This window comes from Cariama cristata, unplaced genomic scaffold (assembly GCF_000690535.1).
Source record: "Cariama cristata isolate BGI_N322 unplaced genomic scaffold, ASM69053v1 scaffold5176, whole genome shotgun sequence".
NCBI lineage: Eukaryota > Metazoa > Chordata > Aves > Cariamiformes > Cariamidae > Cariama > Cariama cristata.
Window position 1 is genome coordinate 22738 of NW_009620330.1, and position 21718 is coordinate 44455.

Below are 21718 nucleotides of genomic sequence, written 5' to 3' on the forward strand. Positions count from 1 at the left end.
TCTGCGGGGGGGGGCTGTGCTGGGGCAGCCGGCCCCGGCGCCTCTGCTCTCTGGGCAGGATAAATCAGGAGACACAGAGGAGTGCTGCATCCTCTGCGGGAGGAAGAGGTACCTCCCACGAACTGATGAGGTATTTTTCAACCAAGGAGATGTTTTGCACTGCCTGGGGTGCGATGGGGTGCAGAGATGCTCCTGGCAGGGCTGGGACTGGCTGCTCTCCCCCTTCACTGCCCACTGGGATGTGGGTTTTGGGGAGACTTGCCTTGTGCATTTGGGATGAGCAGCTCAGAGGGCAGCATTTGTGCTTCAGGTATTCTTGGTGAGCAGCCAGGTATGTGTTATGGCAAGAGGGACTTAATGTAGCCAGCAGAGCCCGGTGACGTTTGCAGGGGAGGGTTTCCAGTGGGATGGGAAGAGCTCTGGTGCCCTGTGAGGCTGCCCATGACAGCAGCCCATCTCCCATGGGACTGGCAACCCTGGTGCCACAGTGGCAGCCCATCTGCTGTGGGACTGTTGCTCTTGCTGCGTCAGTCATGCTGCCCCATGGACGGTGAGAGGCATCAGACACCTCTCCCATGGGCAAGCTCTGTACCTGCTGAGATCAAATCAGCTGGATTTGCTCCAGCTTCCAGGTTCAGAGGAGCTGCTGCTGAGCCCTGGACTGTGCTCACCCTCTGCTTGAAAGCAGCCTGCCTTGGGGACAGGTAGCTGGAGGATCACATCTGGACTGTGGTGGCATTGCAGCCTCTGGGCTCTCCATGGCACTGGTAGCTTGTCAAGCTTTCTGGGGTGTGCTGTGCATGCAAGCTCACAGTCCGCCTGGCAAGCAGGTCTGGTCTTGAGGAAATCTATGTGGCCACCCTTGACCCAGGCTGCATGTGTTGCCTGCCGTAAGTTCCCAGAGTCAGCAGCCCCATCTGCTCCAGCATCACAGACAGCGGTGCAGGGTGCTGGTAGTGGCCAATGGCTGATCCAGACTCTTGTGTGGTGGCAGCAAGACCTACCAGGATGCTCTCAGGGGGCTTTGTCTCCTGAAAGTGTGGGCGAGGAGGGGGGCACTGTGATGGCAGAGAACTGAGCACAGTGTTGGGAAATGGGAGAAGAGTGGTGTCCTCTTTTAGTGCTCCTGGGGGTCTGGGTGCACCCCTGGGTGCTCAAGCACATCCCGTAGATCAGAGTCCCTCTCTGAGCAGGGAATGGGTCTTGAGTCCTCCAGAGATCCATTCCTTTGACACTTGTGGGATTCAAGGATCGTCGGGAGTGCAGCAGCAAGGGGAGGATGAACTTGCTGCTTACCCACGTGTTTTCCTGCTGCAGACATTGATTTATAAAGGCTGCTTCATGCTGAGTAGGGAATTTGGGGGATGGTGCATTCCCTGCACAAGACTTTTCGCCTGATTTCCTATGTCAAGGCTGAGGAGGCTGTCAGGTAACAACTCGGTCACGCTCTACACTAAATTTTGGAAGTGTGTTACTTTTATGAGGCTCAGGCAGCAAGCCCTAAACCCTGCAAAGCTGTAGGTGTTTGTCTGTGAATCCTTTGGTGCTTGGAGGATGCAGGGCTGTTCGCTTCTTGGCAGGGTGGTTTTGCAGATGGGGAGGGAGTGGGGATGCCATGAGTGGATCCTTCCATGGTCCTCGCTGTGCACTCATGTAAAGTGCACTGGGTGTCTGGGGTGCTGGGGAGAGGGTGCAGACACAGCAAGTTCCGAGGGCACATCTTCCCCGTAGGGTCCGCAGGTGCCTGTGGGTGAGTTTGCTGCTGGGTGCGTGTCTCTGGCTTTGCACAGGCCGTGCTGGTCACCCTGGTGTCACTTCAATGTCATGTGCTGGAAGGGTCTGGGCATGCTGATCAGTACCAAGCCAAAACCATGCATTGCAAGGGGACAAGGTGCCTCATGCTCACTGATTTCCCCGGTCTCTCCTTGAAGCATCCTGGGGCAGGCGGTAGGGAGTGCTCCCTGCCTCAGTTTCGCTCCCAGCCAGTGGAGAAGAGCGATACCTCCTCGTTGCGCAGGCATGCTCTGGAGGAGCCAGGCAGTGCTGCAATACATGCAAGAGGCTTTTACCCACGGTGATAAAAGGCAGTGAAACAGGGACCTTCCCCACTGCAGAAGCATGGTGACAGTGGTCTCTCCTTCCCCACCTTGCCTCCTGCCCATAGGGCACTCCTGATGGTTTGTGCTTGCCTGTCCTGCATCCTGCACAGTAACTGTGCAGCCTCTGTGCTGGCTGGGAGTGGCACCGGCTGTGCAGGGGCATGCAGAGGAGCCACGAGCTCATAGCGACATCTGGCCAACATCCACACTGATACCTCTGCTGCTTTATCCTCAAAGCTTGCTCAGGGGGTGTCCCCGTTGCTGCGCCTCCTTGACAAAGCATGTGAGATGCAGAGCAAGGAAGTAACAGTGCAGCCTGGGGAGTACACATCCGAACTGCCTGGTTTTTGGCCTGGAGAGCTCTCGGCACTGGATCTGCCCTCCCCAGTGCTCATCGTGTTGTCCTGTATCCTGGTTGCTCAGCTCACGCCCCGGGCATCTCACTGGTTTGACTCCTGTCAAGATGTTGGCTGAGTTGTCTGGGTGACTACCGCGGCTTTTGCAGAGCCAATGGGCTGTTTCTCCTCCCGGGGTTCGGTGATGGTGCCTCGGGGGCTGAGACGGATCCTGCAGTAGTACTTGTAGAGCCACCGTGGCCTCTCTGCAGGCAGCATCTGGATCACATGCTTTAGGCATCCTCCTGGTCCGGGGAGGGTTTGCTGAGCAGCTGGAAAGGTCTGCATTGCTTTGCCATGGGTCCCTGGGGCATCTCCATCCCTGGAGCTCTCTCAGGCTCAGCTGTTCAGAGCCCTGGCTGCCCCAGTCTCGTGGTGGGGATGGGGTTGGACCAAGACCCTTGAGCTCCTTTCTGTCCTCCAGCCCTGTGGAATGCTATGAAATCATCCCCCATCCTTGGACTGCACCGTTCTTGCTTGGTGCATGGCAAAAAGTGTTGGAATGGGGGAGGAGAGCTGTTAGTCCTGGGGCTGTCCTCACTGCAGGTCTGAGGGGCTCTGCTGGCCACACGGAAGGAGCTGCATGAGAGCAAATAGTTGTCTTTGGGGTGATGCCGCTGTCAGGAAACAAGTCCAAAGTTGCTATCGTGGCCCCGACACCATGCATCCCACGCTCCTGGATGGGACAGGGTGAGCAGCCACCTGGGGCAGTGCGATGCTGCCAGCAAGAGGAGTCTCAGATGTGTCCGTGGCTCTTGGCATCCCTCCGTGACTGCTGGTCCCCAGCCTGGAGCCGCCACGTCTGCTTGTCCCTCCTGGCTTTGCCCTTTTTTTTTTTTTTGCCCAGTGCGTTGGGGCATCTGCCTTTGCCACCTGACTTCAGACTTGAGCACGCCCGTGGACTCATCTTTCCACAGCTCTGGCTGTGTTTGCTTTTGGTGTATTTAAAAATTCCTCTTTTTCTGTCCTTTATGTTTGCTGGCAGTCGATTTTTTCATTGATACATCCTTTCGCAACTGTCTGCATCTTATAACTGCTAATTTACTGCTGCCAGCTTCCCCCGGTTTTAATTTATACAATATGTTTATTTTTACTGCAATTTTTTTCTTTTATTCAAAGCCAAGATAATTTTTAGCTAAAGACGCCTTCTTTTATGATCGCAGATACATGAGATTTTGGCAAAGCCTTCTTAAGCTAGTTGTAATTACTCTTCACTGTTTTTGTTTACATTTCCACCCTAATCAATTTTTGCTAATAATCCCTTTCAACTTTTGGAAATTGCCCCTTTTCCACCTCTGGGTGTGTTTCTTTTTGGTTGGTGCAAAATTCTCTTCCCACATACGTGTAACCAGATTATGGTTGTGTCTACCTATGCAACTGCTCATCCTCAGTTCGTTGATGTCCTCGTCTTCAGCTCTCAAAATGAGGTTTGCTCTGTGATTACCCGCATTGGGTTAGTTTTGTGATGGAAATGAGTCTCCACATGCATTGGGGTCTCCAGGACCCCATCCCAATAGCAGCCTGGACCCCGGTGTGTGCTCTTGTCCAGCCCTATGAGCAGCAGAGCTGGTCCATAAGCTGCTGCCACCTTCTCTAGGTTGCTCTGCCCAGGGAGGTTGTATTAGTGTGTCATGAATTACCCAGGTGTGAAAGAGGAAGCCCTCTCTGTGGTGAGGTGTTGAAGATGGGGTTTTCCCAAGGAAGGAAACGTTTGCAGCTCGCTAAAAATATCCACTGCCCACAGCTGCTGGCTCTGCTGTGGCTTTATCTACAGCGGGGCGGGGGGGGCCCAGAGGGGACACAGGGTTTTCGTTCTTGGCGTGGTTGTGAGCAAAACCCCAGAGATACCAAAGGGATGGCAGCAGAGAGATGCTCTGGCCTTGGGAGGGGCTAGAAGGAAGCCAAGCTCCTTGTAGGGATTTTGGGATTTCCTGTGTCTGTCCCGGGGAGATGCTTCCCGTGGCTGGGAGCCTGATCTGGAGCCTGCTGCTGCCACAGCTAGCCCAGGGAATGGGGCATCCCTCTGTGGTTTGGCAAAAAAAAGCCTGCAGCTGGCCCTGCGACTCCTCCCAAGCTGTTCCTGCTTGGAGCTGCCAACCAGAAGCAAGTTTACAGCCTGTCAGTAAAAACAGTGAAAAGCAGGAATACTTGGCTGTCAGGTAGATGCATGGAGCCAGACGTGCGCGGAACAGGGCATTCTCGCTCAGCCATGTGCTCTGCATGTGGGGGGGTGTGAAAGGGGGTCCAGAGCTCTGCCTGGCCACACTGCAGTGCCGGAGGAGAGAGAGTATCCGCAGACACCGTCGTTTGGGTCCCTCGGTACATGTGGCACAAGTCGAGGGCTGCTTGATGCTCATTGTTTACTGGGGAGCTCCCCGCTCCAGCTTGCTGGGGCTGGCGTGCAGCAGTGCCTGCCTGTCCCTGTGCTGCTGTCACCTGCCGGCAACCACCCCAAGCTCTGGCATGAACTTGTTGCAGGGGACTGGCTGGAGCCAGAGATGCTTGGAGCAGCCATCCGGGCTGCAACTGGTCGTGAGGGTACACCAGTGCAGCCCTCCAGCCCTGGGCAGCAGCTTTGGGCATCCCTCCGCTCCAGGCAGCTCCCCACATTGCTTTGCAAAGAGCAAGTCATGGAAGAAGTTAATCAGGTTAATCTGCCAGGCTTGCTTGGGTGCACCAGGGGTTAGTCCTGGTCTTTAATTCTCCTTCACTGGACCCTGGTCCTGCCTCCCCTCGCCCCTGCTGTGCCAGTGGCTCTGTGTGGCCCTGCCTTTACGAGCCAGGCACAGGGCTGTGCAACACAGCTGCACATCGCTGTGTGGCGGTGGGGCTTTTGCTGGAGCTTTGGCTGTGTTTGGAGATAATATCTTTCCCCTGTAAATGTTATTACCCTGTATATGTTTGGGCGGGTGGGAGGAGGGGTCACCATCTGTGTTTTCCAATAAAAGCAAATTAAAATTGAAGCCCATTAAGGATAGCTCAATTGGGATGCTGAGCAGGGCTCCAGAGCCTGCTGGGAACAAGTTGCTTGCAGCCCGTGCCACCATGCAGGGTGACAAAACCTCATTTAGTGCCAGCGGTGCTGGGAGGTGGGATGGGGCCTCTCTGCGCACACCATCCCCACTCTGCGTGGTGGTGGCTGGTGGCACTGGCCGCAGGGGGAAGGGGAGGCAGAGCTGGCCAAAAACCCATGCCCTGGGCTCATGTTGCTCCTCCTGATCCCCTCAACACTCATCACACTGGATGATGGGCAGGCGTTAGTGGGGAAAAGTGATGGATGTTGTGCGAGAGCTGAGCACATGCTCCTTACATGGTGATGCTCTGTAGCCTCCAGGCTTCCTGCTGCATCCCAAATCTCCTGAGGTTGCCTCGCCCCTGTGCCTGGCAATACAGAAGAGAGTGTCTGGGGTACAGGATGCTGTGTCTGGGATACAGGAGAATGGGTCTGGTGTATCAAAGAGGACTAGATAGTGCAGCCCTGCACCCTGGGCATCACACCTTGTGCCAGTTGGCCCCAGGGCACGGTGGTGGGAGCAGATTATTACATTATAAAGCAACTCTTGCCCCTGGATACTGCAGCCAGGAGGCATGTGTGGCATCCGCTGCTGCACGTCAATGGTAGTGGCTCTGTGTTTGGGCTCTAGCGGTGACAGTGGTGTGTCCATCCATGCTGTGGGGTCAGCCCCGTATGGTGGCTGTGCCATGCTAGCAACTGGACCGGGGGCAGCACATGGTGGAGGCTGCTGGCTCCTTTTGGGGCTGGAGCATCTTCAGAAGGAGCTTGTGGCTATGGAGTCTCCAACCTCCTGGAGTGCCCCTGTGGCCCCCAGAGAGGAAGAGAGACCCAAAGACAGTCGTGAGGGACACGACCCTGCTTTATCCTCCTGGGAGGTGGTTCGGTGGGGAATTTAGACTTTGCTGGTCCTGTCCTGATGGGATGGATGAGGCTGGATGCAGGTGAGGACAACACTTGCTTAACCCTGGGATTCCCTTCCGCAAGGTGTCTATCAGACAGTGGGGTCGGTGCCACTGCAGAGACCAAGTCATTAGCACTGACAGTAGCAATGACTCTTAAACGTCTGCATCTGTGTCTTCTCTGTGTGGCTACTGCATTCCCAGCAGCAGCAGGAGGGCCCCTGCTCGCTGGCATTTAGCATCTGCATTGTCTCTTCCCAGCAGCCTGCCCTCAGCTGAACTCAGACCACCTACAAGTCCTAGCTCCTTTTGGGACTGATGCTGCCAGCAAGGACTGTGGGTCCCTGGTGCTGCTGGAGCCGTTTTCTGGGGTCTCTGATGGAGTTACCGTGTTTCTGCTGAACTCTGGGGCAGACAGTGTCGGGAAACTGGAGCCAGGGAGGATGCATCTGCAGCAATGACTGGGCGCGATGTGGCAGCCAGACGGAGCGTGGTCCTCCCTTACATCCAGCTTAACCTGCTTCTTCAGCAGAGGCCCCAGGCTGAAAGATCACAAAATCTGAATTTCCAGCCCTAGCCGCTCACACCTGAGAGCCAGAGCTGGGCCGTACCCCTCCCGTCCTGGCAGATGAGAGGGGCAATCCTTAGCACTTGGCTACCTGGCAGTGACTTGTCTGCATCGGCTGGTGGTCACTTGAGTACTTAGAAAGCAGAACACGTGCTTGGATGACTTGCAGGACCCCTGAGGCTGTTGAGATGGGCTTTCCCCTTGGTTTTGAGCTTTTCAGCAGGGGAGCAGCCAGCAGGGCGACACCTGTGACAACCAACGGCTTCAGAGCAGGGAGAAGAGGGGCTGGGAAGAGGAACTGGGAAGCTGCTCCTCCCAGCGTGCTGGCTTTGGGTCACAGCCACGCTCGGCCTTGACTCCTGGCTCACCCATTGGCATGCTGTATGCCCAACAGCCAGGTGCAGCTCTGCTCTGAGCCCTGCTTTCCTTATTTTGCTTCCCTAGCAAGGGCTAGGAGTCAAGGGCCTCAGTGATCCTTTCTGCATAGCAGTGTCAGCCCTGGGTTTGGTCCCCTGAGGACAGGTCCAGTGATGCGTGTGGTCATACGAGGTGTGGGGCATCAGGGAAAGGGAGGGATCTAGGTGGGAATGAGGAAAGCATAGCCCAGCTCATGGCAGCCCTCCAGCAAGGTGCAGAAAAGTGCAGGGAGAGTTTCCAGTGGGGCTGCTGAACTGCTGTGCTCAGGGCAGGGCGTCTTGGGGATGTCCCTTTGCTTGACACCAGTCCTGTCTCTGTCACAAGCAGCTGAGCATCACACAGTAGATGGGTGAAGGTGTCCCGGAGGGCACTGCTGAGCCCCACCAGCTTCCAGCACCGTCCCCTGCTCCCCCACTGGCGCTGGGGCTGGCTCTTGTTTCACAGGGTTGCAGGCAGGCTTGGGTGATATCCTGGTGAACTGACAGGCCAGGAAGGCTCCGTGGCTCCCCAAAAGAGGCGACATCTTTCCCTTGCCAGTGCTGTGCAGTGTCTCTGGGGTCAGACCTCCCCGCTCCGTGCGTTGCTAGCCCCCAGGACTGTCAGCCTTGGGTGACGGGCTGGCAGGTCAGAGGCACTCAGGATGGTGGAGATGTTGGACATCATCCTTATTCTTAGGTCTCCGAGTCTGGCTGGACCTCATTTTTCAGGGAAAAAGGTTGAATGACCAGGTACCTGTCTGCTGGGTTTCTTGCAGCACCGAGACCGCTGGCACAGCTGAGTATGGCTGTCCTTGGGGTGGCCTTTGCGGCTCTGGGCACAGGGCGGGATGCCGGCGGTCCCCATTCCAGCTCAGGCGACTACCTCTTCTCGCTCCCTATCAGTCACTCTCCCTCTTGGAGTTTAAGTGGATCCCTGAGTGAAGTATCCAAAATATCCTGTAGCCACCGGCGCACAATGCAGCGTGCTGTTCCCGCGCCAGCGGGTCGGCCGGGGGGGATTGGGTTTCAGTTTGTTCCGCTGGCCATTGGCCAGGCAAAGCAAAGCTCGGGGCTGCAGAGAAGGGCCACTGGGTTTGCTCAGCCGCTCTCAGCTCTCACTGGCAAAAACGTAATAATAAGGCTCCAGTAAAGCACAGGAGGCAGAGAGGCCTTTCAACTTCTGGAAGGGTAAATAGATTTGTGGCAAGGGCTCCGTGGGGCGAGGGACAGACGGGTTTCTCATTAACCGCCCCCGCTGCACGGGGATGCGGTGGCTGTGCCTGAGGCCAGACTGGAAACACAGTTTCAGGAGCACGTGTGCCTGCACACAGGACTTTGTCCCAAGCTGTGATGTCTCCTGTGCGGATCCCGGTCTTGCCCCACCTGGCTGGGCTCTGGCACTGAGCCCGCTCTGCAGCGTCCCTCCAGCCTGGACTGATCTGGTGAGGTGCATTAGGTGGGCTTCCGAGTCACATCTGGGAGATGGTGACAAGACGTGATCTCCTCACCATGTCTGCCTTGGGATGACTTTGCTCCCATCCCATTGGAGAGATCTGGGCAACTTCTTGCCTGCTTTGCACGTCCAACACTGGCCACAGCTGATCCAATCCTAAATCAACCAAGAAGCTTGCTCCCTGTGTTAATAATATTGTATCAGGATTAAAATGCTGGCAATTTTCCTACCCTGAGGGAGGAGCTGGCATGAGAAGTGAAAGGGGAAGGGAAAAAGTTGTGGGTGGAAAAATGAGGGTGGAGGCTTCAGCTATGTGTGGGGCTATTTATTTGTCCAGCTGTTTCTTTATCTGGATGAGTTTGGAGCCTGTGAATGTGAAGGATTTGCCAGGACTTCTGAGAAACTCAGGGCCAGATGCTCCAAATTGGTCTAAATTGGCAAAACTCCATGAAAGTTATTTTTCTGGACACAGAGAAGCGTGTCTGCACATGCACAGCTCCTCTGTTAATCCCTTGCCCCTACAGCCTCTCTGCCACTGTCCCTTGGTCCTGTTATTCTCCATCCCCAGTCCTGGCCATCCCGTGATGGTCTCCCCAATCACCGCCAGCATCCAGCATGATCCCAGTCTTGTCCTCCCCTCCCAGGTCTGCTCACCAGTCTCAGTCCTGATCTGGCCAGATGGGAAAAACTGGTGCAGCTGAGATCCCCACGCTCATCTCACTTGTGGCTGAGCAGCAAGAAGACCACGCAGAAGCGTGGGAGCACTACCCCCCCACCCCGGTCATTGGCATAGCAGATCATTAGCTTGATGGCATCTTAGCGTAGCTGTTGGGCATCTGGAGGTGGTGGTATGGCGGTGATGACGCGTCTTTAGATGCAAAGAGCTTTAGCCGGAGCCCTGGCATGCTGTTGTAGCCAACAGCAGTGCCGGCAACGGGCCTGAGTGCTGGCAGAAAGTTGCTTATTGAAAGCATCTTCAAAGTGAAAAGGATAGGCACTTATCTCCTAACCGTCCCGTCGGGAGCAGCGCGGTTTCTGGTGGGAAGCGGGCCAGAGTTGCGTCTGCTGGTTTCGAGCAGCTGCAGATTTATTTATAATGCCATGGGTAGCATGTGAATCTGCAGATAAACACGCGGGAGAGAAGAACACAAACAACAATATTGAGAAAATGCTGCTCCGGAGAGAGCATTTCACTGAGCTGCAGCTATCACCAGCCACCAGAGATGGGCCAGGGGCCAGATACACACCCATGCCACTCTCATGCAGCTTTGCTCCATGTTGTCACCATCATTTCTGGGGGGTTCTCTGTCCTGGATGCCTTTATGGCAGTCTTTATGGGACTTAAGGGAGTCTTTATGGGGCTGCTGAGGCACCAGCCCCTCACCCTGTTATTTGGCGCTGCCAAACTGGCAGGATGGCACCGTGAAATTGTTGGCTGTGACAGCGAGTGAAGCTGCTGAGTTTGCTGATTGAAGCAGGCATCTTCTCCTCTCCATGTGGCAGGGTGCTAACAGTTGGGCTTGGGACTGCACATCCAGAAATTGGTCTGTCTTTGTTGTCCCCAGCGCAGGAGTTGGTCCTATTGGGTGCCCGGAGCAGGGTATGGGCATGGGGCATCCCGCAGGTAGGATCGGGACACTGCTGGGTGAGATGTGGCCATGGCAGCCCACCACGATCACCTCGGGTGCACAAGTTGCAAGGGGCTGAGCACACTGAGGGCCGCCCTGTTCGGACTGCTGCGAGTGAAGGAGCTGCCTCTGGAGGATGATGGGTTCCCATTCCTTGGGGCTTATCACGCCTTGTGTGGGGCTTGAACTTGTAGCAGACCTCTGTACGACTGATGTCTTGGTGCCTGGCGTCACTCATCCAGTCAGAGATGTCCATGAGTATCTCCTCAGTTGCAATACCTTGATGGCCAGAAGGAACCAAGGTGACCTGCCCAATATGTGCTCCTGCAACACATGCTTCTCCAGCTCCTGGCTCACCTGGGATGGGGAAGGATGCAAACAGTGCAGGATCTGGTCCTCTTGGCAATTGCTCTTCAGGGGCAGTTACCTTCCCTGGTAAAACTGAATCTTGTTTTCCATGTGTCTTTGTGGGGTGCCACTCCCAGGCAAAGCTGTAGCTGCAATTTCCTTCATGGGCTGAGGAGCTCTGTTTGCTGCTACTTTCAGTGTGCATCCTTGCAGATCACAGTCAATCATCTTGCAAACTCCTCTTTGATGAGCTGCTGCAGTCCCCCTGCAGCAATAAAACCCCATCCAGCTGAAGGAGGAATAGATTCCAGAGGAATCTCTGCCTTTCCCTTGTGTGGCTGAGGTGGGTGGTAAGGCCTTGTCTTGCTTTTTTAAACCTTACTGGTTTATTGATTGCTAGTTTGGACTCTGTGCCAGCACTTTCAGGATGAGACGTCAGAGCAGGGCTTGGCTGCATCTTCATGGGGTCTTCCTCCCACTATGGTCTGCCCACGACTGCCTCTTGCTGTGGAGATCTGAGCAGGTCTGAGCCTGGGAAGGAGGCAGAGAGAAGCCCCCTGCAGATGACTTCACTCCTGATTTTGTTTACTGGAGAAATGAATTAACACACTTTTGTCTGGAAATAAGAAACTTTTCAGGGATGAGACAATGATCTTCCCTGGAGGACCACATGGCCTCCTTGGCCTCAGGTGGAGGGTGAGGGGTGCTCCTGGCCAGGTATATGGGCAAGATAACTCTGTGGCAGGCAGTTATTTGGGCAATGAGGTGTTTTGAAGTCAGCCATCGATGGAGGATGGACCAAACCCACCACCACTGTTGAAACCCATCCTGGCTTCACACCCGCTTTTGCAGTCAGTGCGGCTAACCAGGTTCACTGTGATGCATGGGGACCAGTTATTCACCGTTTTCTGTAATTCAGGCAGCTAGTGTTAAGGGCTAACATGCCAACCCATCTCCAAACGGCCTTTAGCCAGGGCAGCAATTTGGTAGAAAAGCTTTGCAAGAAGAGGTGCATTGGGATGTTACAGCTGTGTGCAATGGGGACCACAGTCTTGGGGTCCACCCTACACAAAGAAGTTGATAAACAGGAGCCTCAAAGAAAGGAACCTGTTTTAGGGTGGAAGAATAAGGAAGCTCAGCTAGTTCCGTTATCTTGGAGATAGTTCATTTGCCACCGTTAAGCACCACAAAAAGGAAAGGAAGTTTTGGATAGCAGAGTCTGTACAAGTGAAAGGAAATCTAACAGTTGGCAGCCAAATGGTGTAAATTCAGACTAAAATTAACGGAGGATCTTTTTTTATGAGAAGATAATTGACCATTGGAAAAACCTGCTTAAAATGTGCGAATTTCTGCTTCTCCTTGTCTTGGGTCAAAACGAGATGTCCTTGGGCCAACTGGGGTAGATGTGTGCGAGGGCTGTCGGCAGCGTGCTGTGCAATAATGTACTGGACACATTTCCATTGCACCAAGTTTTCGTTAAGTAAAAGGCTTTTAAAAATGCAAAATGCTTCAAAATCCTCTTTTTATTTGGGGAATTGCTTGCACTAGTTTAGAGTATATCTTCTTGGGGGCGCGGACTAGATGATCTCCAGAGGTCCCTTCCAACCCCGACCATTCTGTGATTCTTTTACATTATAGTCACTGCTATTAATATATTTACTATGTACCACTGTCATTGATAGTTAAGATAAAGTAACAAATTTAAGGGTTTTTTCAAAGTAATGCAGCTTCTAGCTAGCACTGGGTGAAAAATGTTGTTTTCCTTTCAGATCAAAGTGCCACTGGTGTTTAAATGAAAAAGCCAGATACTCTGATTAAATAAACACTGTTATGGAACTATGTAAACAAATACTCAGTTTAAAAAGAAATTTCATGAATCCGAATGACAACATTTCTGGACTAGCTGTTTTCCAGAACTCTTCCTACTGGGAAAATTTGAAAAGAACTATTTTTGCTTTTTACTCTTGGAATAAAACCAAATTTTGAAATCCTGTTTTCCTGTGAACTGGAAACCACTGGCTTTAACCAGGAGTAATGAACAACCCACAGTCTGAAAATGATTTACTACCAGAAGTAGGTGCAAGGAGCATATCTGTGCCGAGGCACTTTTTGGCTTGCCAGTGGGAAAAGGGGAGTTCACATGTGCTGTTGGGCAGGCTGAACAGCAGTCATTTCTGCATCCAGGCTTGTCTCTTAAATGATGGGTCTGCTCAAGGCTGAGCTTTTCTTCCTTTGCTTTTGTTCAGTGTAGTGAAAGTGGAGAAGGTGGGGACGGTTTTGGGGGATTTGCGGCAGGATGCTTGTTTTTTTGGTGGTGAGGGGCAGCAACTGGACACAGTTATAGGCAGTAACTCTCCATCCCTGTTGTGTCCATGGGAACTGGCACCATTTGTTGGCTTATAGGGTGGTGGCTGGAGATCTTGACTATGTTGGGGTTCTCCTGTTTGATTGCTCTCAGTGAGCTGACGTGGAGTGGGTGTACATGTTGTGCATAAGATGCTTTTTCTTGAGAACTGCAGAGCCTTAAAGCTGGACTGTTTCCCTGCTTGTTTTGCGTTAACTGGGAGGGCAGGGAAGATGAAGCTGCAAGCCGAATTTCATGTTTGTGTCTTGTGTGTGTGTGTGGTGGATGCTTTCCGGCATCCCTGCAAATGCAGTTAGCATCCTGAGTGCATGTGCTGAAATCAGGGGCAGATTCACATTCTCCCTACAGAGCAGAGGGATATAATTTCTTCTGTGGGCATCACCATGGTCTCAGCTACAGAATCACTGTCTGTATGCTGGCCTGTACAGTCTGTCCCACAAACATCACACTTTTCCCATGCCCAGCCTTGGTATGGTGAAACCTTTAGGTGTGATTTCTGAACCTCATTTCCTAAACACTGGAATATTGTCCTATTTTCTTAAAACGTTAGCACTGGGCATGGTGTGGAAAAATCCCTGTGTTGCAACAAGGGTGCGACTGCAGCCTGGAGGATGGACAGTTACCCTGGTTGTGGAAGTGTCTGTCCAATGTATTTCTGATGGGGATGTCTGGCCAGTTCCCATGATAGACGAGGAACGCCTACACACATTAGCCCAAGTATTGGGGTGCCATAACCTGAGCATCCCTTCTCATGCCATCAGTGTAGTTAGGCCAAACCATAGCTAATTGGGATTGAAAAAACTTCAGTGCTGGAAGCGTGGCGAGCTGTAGGAAGCACAAGGAGGCTTTGCTGCCCACGTGGCTTAGGGAGACTTCTCTGTGCTGGTTGGCAGTAGCGTCACCTGACCTATTTCAACCCAAGTCGCCTGGAAAACTAGCTTTAACAGTGGTTTCATTTTTTAGTACTTTTAAGTCCTAAAAGTGCTGTTCCTTCCTGTGTGCTACTGCATCACCAAGGATTCTGCCTGCAATGCAAAACGCTGAGAAAAAAATATTCCGGCTTTGCAAAGGAAACTGGAAGGTGATGGAGAAAACCTGGTCAGGCTGGGCTCCTCGTCTGCTGCAGCAGAGCTGCTCTGGAGCTGTGGTACACTGATTCTGAATTTTGAGGAGGAAAATCCAGCTGGGCTGGTGAATGGAAGAGCACATGCCCCCATGCATTGCAGGAGACAAGGGAGCCAGGGAGCAGTGGGCAATGGATGGGGAAGCAGATGGGCAGAGGGACCGATACCTGGCTCTTCCCTGGCTGAGAGCTGGCCAGAGGGCTCAGTGGAGGCTGGGCTTAATGGCTGCAGTCCTGGGCTGGCTCCTTTCTGCCTCTTTCCCCTTCGCTAGCCACAGATCATTCACTAGACAGCCACTGACTCCTTGTTTCACCTTCTTCCTGCAGAGACACTGATGGACTCCACAACAGCAACGGCAGAGCTGGGCTGGACAGTGCATCCTCCATCGGGGGTAAGTTATCCTGTTGCTTTATGGGGGTCCAGAGCCTCGTCTGGGGTCTCCTGCTGCATGTGAATGTAGGTGAGTTCACTCAGCAAAAGTCAGCCACTGAAGCAAAGTGCCTTGGCCACGTGAAAAGGTCTAGTGGTAGCAGCACAAAAGAGGATGACAATTGAGGTTTCCAGTAGTTTTCTAGGAGGTGACGCTTCCAAGAAATACTCCAGTGCTGGAGGACTGTAATTCCCATCCTACAGTATCAAGCCAACATGGTGTTGGAGGAATCATATTCTCTGTAAAGCTAGCCTGCAGCCACTTAAAAATCAAGGATGGGGAGCAACGTAATGTTAAGGCTGCCATCAGGAGATTGGACAGGGCAGTGTATCTCTGCACCCTTCTGCTCACGACACAAAACGGGAGCGGCCCTAGCCACCTCCATGTCCCATGGGGTTTACATCGGGCATTGGGGTGCTTCAGAGCCTCCTGCCCAACTCTGGCTGTGATGGCCAGCAGCAGCATGGAGCCCCAGTGCCTGACACCCCCAGACCTGGTGCCTCGCGCTTGGGCGGCCCAGTCCAGCCCGGCCAAAGCCTGGAGATGCTTCGTATCCCCATGGGCAAAGGTAGTGGCTCAGGCTCCATCCTCCTCTCCATCCACCCTCTGCAGGGGCTGGATGAAGAGATTTCTGTGGACCACACCTCGAGGCTGTCAGCAAGCCCCCTACCCGATCCGACTTGGCAGAAGAAAAGAAATGGCCAAGAAAAGCCTCTGCTGGGGAGATTAAACCTGGCTCCCGAGCAGCCCAGCTGCCCTGCCGCGCTGGGGCATGGGCATTGCCAGCACAGGTCCCCCATCACCATGATAAAGCCAACGCGGCCGCCCCGCCAGTGCCGGCCTGGCTGCCGAAAGGGGATGACGGGCGCACAATGGTTGGGAGCAGAGGTCAAGTCTTTTTCTCTCCTCGCCCAGCCTTTCTTGTTTGCGGTGTTTCCATATGTAAAGCACGCCTTGCTCCCAGCTCCCCAGCCCTGCAGTAATGAGGCCTGGGCCTGCTGGAAGCCGTCTCCCTGTATTATTGTGCTGCCTTCTTCTTTTGAGCTCCCGGCATGTTAATTAGAGAGTGAGGAGAAAGGGAGAGGCTTCTAATTAAGCATCGAGGAAGCACAGGAGCTGGTGCATGGGGGTGACTTTCTCTCCCAACTGAGAAAAGGGAGCTTGGGAGTCCGCTGCTCGCTGCTGCAGGGATGTGGGAGGATACTGGGGTCCTGAACCTGGCCCCCGGAATGCTGCCAGGTCCCCCATCCCTGTCAGGATGGAGATGCCCATCTGGAAAGTCCAGCGCAGCCCTGGTGTTGCTGGTGGGATGCCTTCCATCCCCACCTCCAGGCACGTCCCTTGCTGGGGACGTGGCATGCATTGTGCCCTGCACTGTGCCCATCACAGGTGCTGATGCTGTGGTGCCTTCCCAGTGTAGCCTCGTGCCCACTGGCAGGACAAAGCAGGGCATCTTACCCATGGGTGACTGGCAAGGTTGACTGCAGCCAGCATCACCTGGAAGACAAAAGCTACTGGGTGCTCCCCCTGTTTATTGCCTCTTTGGTGATTATTAGAGATCCAAAAGCCCGAACAGTTGCCTTTTCCCTGGCTGTGGAGCTCCCATGCCACTCGTAGGTGTCCCTATGCCCTGCTTCCGCCGTCTACTGTTCACCCCAAAGCTGTAGAGATTCTCCTTCCACCACGTGCTGCTCTTGCCTGGCCAGGGCTGAGCTCTTCAGGCTCATGTCCTGAGACCTCCCTGCAGGCCGTGCAGGTGTGGGTAGGGATGGGGCAGTACTGGGCATCCCTGCATCTTGGTGGCTGGCACACTGTTTCGGAGTGGGTGTCAGGAGTGGTCCAGGCGAGGGAGAGCCACGTCAGAGGCAAGTCGGGGGAAGGAATTGCTTCCCTGTGCCTTGTCCTTGATTTCTTCACCCCCCCTCCCAGCTGGTGCCCTAAAAAACGGGGAGATCCTGCAATTTTCCACTACCACACCGAATTTATTTCTGGAAAATAAAGCAAATGCTCCCTCTGCATTTTGTGAGGATGCTGTCCTCCTCCCCCAATGATGGCAGCAGATTTGCAGCCACTGCCAATCAGAAGTGGTTGGAGCTGTTTGGGGATCTTCCCTGACAGCCTTCTGTTGGGTTGTTAGCCTTGTTATGCGAGGAGCAATCTGTCTCCCATCTCGGCAGCCTCCCTCTGCAGTCCTGGATGCCCTTGTGAGGCTGTTTGCAGGCCAAGGGGCTGGGGGTGCTCTGCTCCTGCAGGGTTTTCCCTGCGGCCCTTGGTCCTGGCACTGGCACTGGATCCGGGCTGTGCTGCCGCCCTGCCCTGGGTGTTGCGATCCCGCATCCAGGGCAGGGTTGTGCTCAGGGTTTCGCGTCTGTGGGAAACAACTCGGCTTTGACTTGAGCAGGTTTATGAACAAGTTCATGAGAAGCCTTTCCAGCTGGCTGCAAGTGTGTCACATGCTTGTGGGTCCCTGGTCCCTACCACCAGCATCATGAGGGTGCTGTGGGTTGGGAGGGGACAGCACAGGGAGATGCTCTGCACTCTGGCAAGGTCTGGGCTGGGGGAGATTCTCTGGTGACCCAAGTGAAAGGTTCTTCTCCCACAAAGACCCCTTCCCGTCAGTGCTGACTGCAGAGGAGTGGTGGCTGGCTACAGGCTGCAGCTCTGCCCTTCCCTGGTGCATCACCTGCTCTGAAGTCTTCCCATCCTACAAAGGATGGAGACAACAAGTGCTGATGGACTTGGAAAAAAACAGCCTGGGGAAAGGGCAGGGAGCTGAACAGGGCCAGGAGATGTCACACCAGCTCTGCGCTCTGCGGGGACTCCTCCAGAGTTGGCAGTCAGCTGCTGGCAGCTGGGCTGGTCTTCCCATGGGGAAGTATGTCAGGTCCGAGCTGTCTTGCTGAGAAGGATATTACTGTTGTGCTATGGCTCATAGGACATCCCATAGTTCCAGTTTAGGACAGCTGGGGCTGGGTCCTGTGCACACCTGCAGGAAGGCCCCCAAAGCATGCTGGCCCTTGAAGGGGCAGGGATGAGGGCTACCAGAAGGATCTAGCCAAGCATCTCCCATTCTGGTTACGCAGTGGGCTCAGGCAGGCTCCCGTAAACCTTCCCTTCTGCCTCTGGGGAGCGGCCACTGGCTGCTGGCCCATCGCACAGCCGGCTGCCCTCACCAGTGCTTGGGCTACAGCCGGCGAGGAGGTTTTATGGCTGCGTTACGCTCTCCTAAGAAAGCGGGTCCTGTCTGCCACGTCTGTAACTGTAGGGCACCAGTGGGAATACATCTGCTAAAAGCATCGTGTTACTTTGCTGGGAGGCTCTGCTGCACAGTGCAGCCCACAGGCAGGAGCCCCTGCTAAAGACATTACTGCCTGCAGAGGAGGTGCATGGCCCCACCGTGCCCTGCCACCTGGCAGAAATGCTTCAGGGACGTAAGTTCGGGCATGGAGCATGGTGCTGCTGGCAGTGAGACAGTCCCGAGCTCTGCTGGGGGCTTGGGCCACCTTGTCCCCACAGCACGGAGCCTGTGTGCCATGCAGTGTGGGTCAAACCCTGCCAGAGCAGGATGGAGGCATGTAGGTACAGGGTGCTTGCAGGGTGGTGCTGGAGCTGTGCTGGGGTGAGGTGCTGTGCAGTGATGGGGCTGCCTGTGTGATGGCGTGGGCACGGTGTGGGGCAGCTGGTAGTGGCAGAGCCAGCCTGCTTGACACACAGTGGGTTTGGAAGGAGGCAACGTGGGAGGGGAACATCAGTTTGGTGCAGCCTCTTGACTTTCTGTGTCCTGTCTGCAGTGGGAAGAGGTGAGCGGGTACGACGAGAACATGAACACAATTCGCACCTACCAGGTGTGCAACGTCTTTGAATCCAGCCAAAACAACTGGCTCCGGACCAAGTACATCCGGAGGCGAGGAGCGCACCGTATCCACGTGGAGATGAAATTTTCTGTCCGGGACTGCAGCAGCATCCCTAATGTCCCAGGCTCCTGTAAGGAGACTTTTAACCTCTACTATTTCGAGTCGGACTTTGACTCGGCCACCAAGACTTTTCCTAATTGGATGGAGAATCCTTGGATGAAGGTCGACACGATTGCTGCTGATGAGAGCTTCTCACAGGTGGACCTAGGTGGACGGGTGATGAAGATTAACACCGAGGTGCGCAGTTTTGGGCCTGTCTCCAAGAATGGTTTCTACCTGGCCTTCCAGGACTACGGAGGCTGCATGTCCTTAATTGCCGTCCGTGTCTTCTACCGCAAGTGTCCCCGTGTGATCCAGAACGGGGCTGTCTTCCAAGAAACCCTCTCAGGAGCGGAGAGCACCTCACTGGTGGCAGCCCGGGGGACGTGCATCACCAATGCAGAGGAGGTGGATGTGCCAATCAAGCTGTACTGCAACGGGGATGGCGAGTGGCTGGTGCCCATTGGCCGCTGCATGTGCCGGGCGGGCTACGAGTCGGTGGAAAATGGGACCGTCTGCAGAGGTAACTGCTTGCCTTTGGTCTCGCTCCACGTGCTCGCCCTGCTGCCGGTGGGCTGTGCTGGTGGGCTGTGGTGGCAGTCAGGCTTTGCAGCTGGGGTCTGCACTAGCCACCTGGGAGTGACCTCCTTGGGCAGGAGTGGGAGAGGAGCACATGGGATGTGGGATAGGAGCACGTATGTGGACGCTGACTCCTTCCCCAACTCCTCAATTCCTGCCCCAGGCTCATCCATCCATTGCAGAGGCTCTGCATTTCCTCTGGGTCCTCAGAGCCACCGAGTCCAGGGGTGCAGGCCTGTTGCTGGTGCCCTCCAGGTCTTGGAGGGACACGTGTGTGTAGCCGTGGTGCGTGTCACCGATCTGCAGTCACCTCCCAAAATACTGGGGCTGTTTTCACTGTGGTTTGTACCCTGTGCCTTGGTGTGGGCTGAAATGCTTCTGGGGTGAGGGGAGTGGGAGTGCAGGCACCCAGAACTGATGTGGTGGGAGGGAGCAAGTTGTCTGTAGCATTTTCCTGATGAGGTGCAAATGGCCCAGGATGGGACATGGTCATGGGCTGTTCAGCACCAGGCTCACCTCTCCAACCTGGGCACCTCTGAACCTGGTCCTTGAGTTCCCTCAGCAACCAGAAGTCTCCTGCCCCTGTAGATGTTCAAAGCAGACTCCAGGGATGCCTGCTCAGCTCAGCTGAGCACCATGGAGCCCACGTGGTCCTGGGCGAGCGAGAGGCTGCACCACCCTCCCTGAAAGCACCATGCTTAAACCCTTCTCTGTGCCTCTCCCTGGTCACGTGTGGGTTTGGGGATGTTGAGGAAGGAGCTGCTGGGGTTACCAGGAGAGAGCTGCATGTTTAATGGGCACCTGCAGCTGTACCATGCACAGAGCAAACCACGGTGTTTGGCAAACGGATTCTTCCCACCCCGTCCCGGCTGAATGTCAAAATCCCATTGTAGTTTCAATAGCATTGGCACACTCCGAGCAGATCTGGGGGCTCTCTGAGATCAGTTATAGATGCGTCGGTGGTCATTGCAGAGCGCAGAGAAGGAGTGGCGTCTCCTCTCTTCTTGCTGTGGGAAGGGGTGGCTGGGTAGCACCAAGCAAGCATGGGGAAGGTGCTGGTAGTGGGGAGATGGACACAGCGGAGAGGGGGACGGACAGTCTCTGGCCATGCTCGGTTGGGACTGCAGGTTGGATGGTCCCCTTGGAGAGGGCACCATGTCTCCTGCTGGTGGCTGGGCTGCTCGTGTGTCAAGGTACAAGTCCTAATATGCTGCATGTGTCATTTAATATCCGTGTTTTGAGCTGCTCTTCAGTGGGCCACTGAATGTCTCTTCCCACCGAGCTCAAGGCGATCCAGTGTCCCGCAGCTGTAGCAGGGATGGGGATGGGGATGGGGACAGCAAGAAGTACTGCTGCAACACGGTGTGAAGAGGGAGCCTGGCTAATCCCAGCCTTGAAGGGAAGACAGGTGTTTTACGGTGCCCAAGTGAAGCAACACCAGAAAGCCAAAATGATTCATGTCAGCTTTTCCATTTCAGCCTTTTTTTTAAGCCTGAGTGGACCCAGCCCTGCACAATGTTTTGCTCTGATGCAGCTGTGGTTTCTTGGGGCTCCCCTGTCCCACTGCCAGCCCAGCCAAGGGACAGTCCCTCCGCATGCCCTGGGGCTCCCAGGGCTCCTTATGCAGATTCCTGTCCCTGCAGCCTGGCCAGGAGGGGAGGCAGAGTGGGCATGAGCGGGGGCCCAAGGTGGAGGGAGCGAGCAGGAGGGAGAGGCTGGGTCTTCTCTTTGTCTGCGCAGCAGCAGGATTTTGGGAGGTCCAGTACCTCAGCAGCTGTTTCTCCAGCCAGCGCTGGCGTATGCCCGGCCCCACGCTCCCCGACGTCATTAATCATGCGGTGGCCGGCAGCCTGCCGTCTCCATGGGGCAGCTGGCTCCGGGGCTGCCTTCCCCTTCCCACGTGGGGCTGTGCGACTGGGGCTCGATGGGACCCCAGGGTTGTGCCAGACTGGAACACACCTTCCGTTTTCCCCCAGCAACCCCCAGAAGAGTGGGGACTGGGAGGAGAGCCAGCCATGGAGTTGGCAGGACAGCCGTAGCATCCTCATCCTCTCCCAGCCCACCAGTGAGCCCCACAGGGGCCGGGGGAAGGGGCTGGTCGCCCCAGCTCGGTCGGGCAGAGAAAGGGCTCTCCTCCCCAGCTCAACTCGCGAAGGACCTGCGGGATGCAGCCCTGCACCCTGCCCACCTCCCATTGTGTCCCTGTGCCTGGTCCCAGCAGAGGCAGCGTAGGAGCCGCCTGGTTTGGGGGACTCACTCGTACATGTGGCTGGCAGGTTTTCTTGTGTTTCGAGGGGTGGGAGGGAATCTAGGCCTCTTTCCAGAAGCAAAACAAAAGCAAATCCGAGCTGGCTTTCGGGGCAAAGTGCTTTCACACGTCTCGATCACCCAAAGGGGACGTGGTGGGGAGCGTGGGGGACGTGGCTTGCTGGTCCTGCCCCACCAAGGGGTCCCGGTGGAAAAAGG

General features: G+C 55.0%; 1 protein-coding gene across 4 annotated transcripts in view; it reads left to right on the forward strand.

Annotated features, from left to right (window-relative positions):
* Positions 1 to 14618: 14618 nt before the first annotated feature.
* EPHB2 (EPH receptor B2) overlaps positions 14619 to 21718 on the forward strand; it is an 85561-nt gene continuing 78461 nt past the window's right edge. For 3 of the 4 annotated variants that reach the window (XM_009701582.1, XM_009701581.1, XM_009701584.1), the window contains exons 1-2: positions 14622 to 14681; positions 18512 to 19196. In XM_009701582.1, the coding sequence (XP_009699884.1) occupies positions 14625 to 14681; positions 18512 to 19196 (742 nt within the window). In that variant the 5' untranslated portion in view covers positions 14622 to 14624. Of the gene's footprint in view, positions 14682 to 18511; positions 19197 to 21718 lie in introns of all 4 variants that reach the window. The other variant, XM_009701583.1, reaches the window with a different exon arrangement.